Here is a 4,060-nt window from a genome sequence, read left to right on the forward strand (position 1 = left end):
GACTGGGCCATGCTCAGACAGTCTCCGGCGGTTCTCCTCACGGCCGTTGCCCTTCTGTGAGACGCTGACCCCTCCCGTGCTTTGCAGCTCCGTGGTCTCCAAGAAGGGATACCTGCACTTCAAGGAGCCACTCTCCAGCACGTGGGCGAAGCATTTCGTGGTGGTCCGCCGCCCTTACGTCTTCATCTACAACAGTGACAAGGACCCTGTGGAGCGGGGCATCATCAACCTGTCCACGGCGCAGGTGGAATTCAGCGAGGACCAGCAGGCCGTGCTGAAGGTCAGTCCTGCCGCCCGTGGCGTGTTGGAGTCCGTGTGTGTGGTGGGCTGGACGTGCTTTCTGTGTGGTCCTCTGCCTTCAGCGGGAAGTGCCGTGCGCTGCCCCGTCGTGACTCGTCCCGCCTGGATCTCTTCCAGATGCCTAACACCTTCGCTGTGTGCACAAAGCACCGCGGGGTCCTTCTGCAGGCCCTCAATGACAAAGACATGAACGACTGGTTGTATGCCTTTAACCCACTCCTCGCTGGCACAATAAGGTAAGACGCTGGCGTGTGTTTACTTTCTCTCCTTGGCACTTGGTGCCAACATCAACATACAGAGGAAAAGAAGCATTGTTCTAAGCAGATTAAAATCGAGGCAGGGAGGGCCTCCCTGGTGGCACAAGGGGTAAAGTCTCAGCGGCTGCAGCATGAGTTTGATCCCCGGCCAGGGAGTGACCCCCAGGGCACATCAGACCGCTCCTGTCTCCCCACTGTTCCCCCCAGCAGTGTACTTCGTTGATCCGCCTGCTCTGCTCCCCGCTGTGTCTCTGGGGAGTCCTCTCACCCCTCCCATCTCTGGCCTGTATTCTCAGTTCTTGCGTGCAGGCATAAATAAATCTTTAAAAATTAAATCAAGGCAGTGTGGGGTGCAAGTGGGTTAGGGTGGTGAGGGCTCAGCTTCTCATGCGGTGGCGTCTGAGGTTCAGCAGCTGCAGAGATGGTGATCGCGTCGGCCGCCAGTCCATCTCCTGCTTTGACTCTGTCCTTGCGGGGTCGTGGCTGGGACCCTTGGACTGAGTGACGGGGAGACTGAGACCCTCCCACATTTCGCCCTCGTCTGTACGGGGCTTCTGTTCCCATGTCCCGAGGAGGGGGAAGCCACGCCCAGCTGCCTGGGAGGGAGGACCCCCCGGCCCCACCTTCTGACCCTGCCTCCCTGCCTGTCCCCGCAGGTCAAAGCTCTCCCGCAGATGCCCGAGCCAGCCGAAGTACTAGCCACTGCTGAGCGCCCTCACTCGCCTGCCGAGAGATAAAGAAAGTGTTACCTCTCACTTCTCCTTGTGATTCTTGACGGTCACTCTTGTGCGAGACCCTGTGGCTTCCCCTCTCGCCCCCTTGTCCAGCACTTTTCTAGCTCCTGTCCCCTCCTCCATTGCTCTGTACTTTTCTCCTGTGCTGAAAATCCTGTTACTAGCATGTGACCTAACAGGGGTGGGTGGGGGGGACAAAGAAACACAAAGGCTCAGGGGGACCCAGTGAATCTCCACTTATTTTGGGGTGTATTCTTGGCTTCCTTTTATATGATAGGTCCCCAATATGACCACCCTGGTGTCTGTACTGCTGTGTTTGGGTGCTTTGTCTTTTTCAGGACAGCGTAATACTTCTTTTCATTTCACCATTTGTAGAATCACTTTAATTGTTCTTGGGTGGCTAGAGACTAAGGGAAGAGACGTCTGGCTTGTTTGGAACCTGAGAGGAAAAGCATACCTATACCCCTTCTGTCTCTCTAGCCAGGGCTAATCCCTGTGATCTTTATGCAGGGAAAGGTGGGTGTAGAAAGGGAAAGGGTAGATTCTTTGAAACTGAGGCTTATTAGGAACATGGTTATATTATATAACTTCCACCTAGAAAAGGCTGTTGGTGGTCTGGGACTGGCTGCAGCTGGCCTGGGAGAGGGCAGGGAGGGCTTATTGCCTGTGGATTTCCGGGGACTCTCGGGCTTGGCAGTGGCCACGAAGGCCTGTGGCTCCCCACGGGCTCTGCCCTGAGCCACGCCTCAGTGCTGTGACTGGCACCCCTGGCGCTGCCCCTGGAAAGCGGCATGGTGTCATGCGTGGGTATCCCGCCAGGGGGCGCCTTTCACCTTCTGGTGCCGGACTGAGCACTGGCTGCTGAGAGGTGCCCTGCTGTGCCTCAGTCACTGTGCCCCAAAAGACGAAGCTTTCAAGTGTGAACCCGGAAGCCCCTCTGAGTCCAGTGTCATTTTCATGATGTCAGATGAAGCTTGTTTCCTGTGCCCAAATACGCGCACCCCCAGGCTTCTCTTTCCAGACCCCAGGATTTGGACCCCCCTCACCTCTAGAAACACAGGACCCCCGAGGGCAGTGATGCATCCCCAGCCCTGGCGCCCCCCGCAGCAGCCTCCTTCCCGCCTCGCCTACACCACCCGGTGTGGGACTCCGCGGGGAGCGGGAGGAGCCCCAGTGGGCAGCCTGCTCCCCTGGCAGACCGGTCCCCGCGCCACGGAAGACACTTCTCGTCCAGTCGTCGAAGGGCTTTACAGGCGTGGCCTGGAGAGAGGCGGCTCCCGGTCGCCCCGCGCTGCGGTGGCTGCGCCACCCTTGACCTCTCTGCCCCACTGTGTCCTGGGGGAGCCGAGGTCCTTGGCCTGCGGTTGCTGGCGCTCAGGTGCTGGGGGACTGGACGGCCTTCGCTCAGACACCGGAGGCCAAGGGCTCTGGCCTGTCCGCAGAGCAGCTGCGGGCAGGCTGTGCGGACCCGACCTCGGTTCCGATTTCCTGGTGGGACTCGCTGCCCAGCTCGCCTTAGAATGCCTCCAGAGAGGGGAGACGTGTCGCGGAGAGTCTGCAGGGGCAAGACAGAGAGCGCAGCCGACCTCCTCCAAAAAGTGGTCAGTGACACTCGGTCGCGGACTCTTAAAACGTTCTCCCTCGCCTCAAAACATAGGTCACTAACTGTAATGCTGTTTCTTTCTGAGTGGCATGTGAGGTTTCCCGTAGTTAGCGGTTTCTTCGTTGTCTGATGGATACAGTGGGCCCGTCTGGGGTACGCTCAGACCTAGGCCTCAGAGGTGGCCTCCCAGGCCGGACTGAAATCTGATTTCAGGGAAATGAAGATGAAATGTGAAGGTTACTTTTAAAACGGATTCGCAGCTGCCCCTGCCGCTGTTGCCAAGTCTGTGGGAAGACACCCAGGCCCGCGCCGGGCGGGGAGGCGCTGAGACGACTTTGTGTTTCTTCTAACTCTAACAACTGGCTTGGAAAGTCTTTGCTTTGGAGGCGTAGACACCAGGGCAGGCTGGACGGTGCCGTGGCGCGCCCAGGCGAGCAGGCCGGCGAGGAAGGCCACGCCGCCACTCGGGCCGGCCGCCGGCGAGCCGTGCCGCAGAGGGACCCCGTCCCCAGGTCGGGGCCGGAACAGCCCCAGGCTTGCCAGGCCTTTTCCCCCAGCCACCCCCGGTCCTCGCCCAGGCCGCTGCGGGGCAGGAACCACCTTGAGGCTTTCGCGGAAGTCAGAATGGCGAGAAAGTTGAAGAACTGGACCTTTAAGAAAACCACCTCTTCAGGATGGTTGATTTGTTTTTTTCCTAAAACGCTTCTTTACACAAACTGTAAGTAAAGGGGGAAAAAAGGAAACTCAAACACAAATTAGAGTGAGCTAAATGGGAATTTAAGCCGCCCGCCCCCCCCCCCCGGTCCTGCCCAGGCAGAACGCGCCCTCAGCCCACAGCCGCCCGCCCGTCTCCGCGCCTGCTGGGAGCCAGTCAACTCCCAGGCGGGCTGTGGGGGTCAGCCAGCCCCACACACAGCGGGACGCAGGCATGGGCAGTTTGGGGGCAGCTGGGTGGGCACGCAGATTCCAACACATGGCTAACGTGTGGTGAAGGCGGAGAATACACTCCTCTCTGCTGCATATCTTTCCTTCGGCCACGTGGAGTTCACTCAGCCGGGCATCTTCCCCGTGGACACCCCCAGCTCCGTTAGGATGAAGGAATGGGTATAAATTAAGTCATGGTGGAAGTCTTTTGGGATCTAGAAATCAGATGGCTGCTTCTGGCG

The 4,060-nt window shown here is 58.9% G+C and overlaps 1 protein-coding gene across 7 annotated transcripts in view; it reads left to right on the forward strand.

Moving 5' to 3' along the window:
* The window catches only part of KIF1B (kinesin family member 1B), an 84,238-nt gene extending 80,709 nt beyond the window's left edge, over positions 1-3,529 (forward strand). For all 7 annotated transcript variants that reach the window (XM_012722146.1, XM_012722150.1, XM_012722148.1 and 4 more), the window contains 3 exons: positions 88-280; positions 418-536; positions 1,214-3,529. In XM_012722146.1, the coding sequence (XP_012577600.1) occupies positions 88-280; positions 418-536; positions 1,214-1,256 (355 nt within the window). In that variant the 3' untranslated portion in view covers positions 1,257-3,529. The remainder of the gene's footprint in view (positions 1-87; positions 281-417; positions 537-1,213) is intronic.
* Positions 3,530-4,060: the final 531 nt, after the last annotated feature.

This window comes from Condylura cristata, unplaced genomic scaffold, assembly GCF_000260355.1.
Source record: "Condylura cristata isolate star-nosed mole 26May11 unplaced genomic scaffold, ConCri1.0 scaffold00008, whole genome shotgun sequence".
Lineage (NCBI taxonomy): Eukaryota > Metazoa > Chordata > Mammalia > Eulipotyphla > Talpidae > Condylura > Condylura cristata.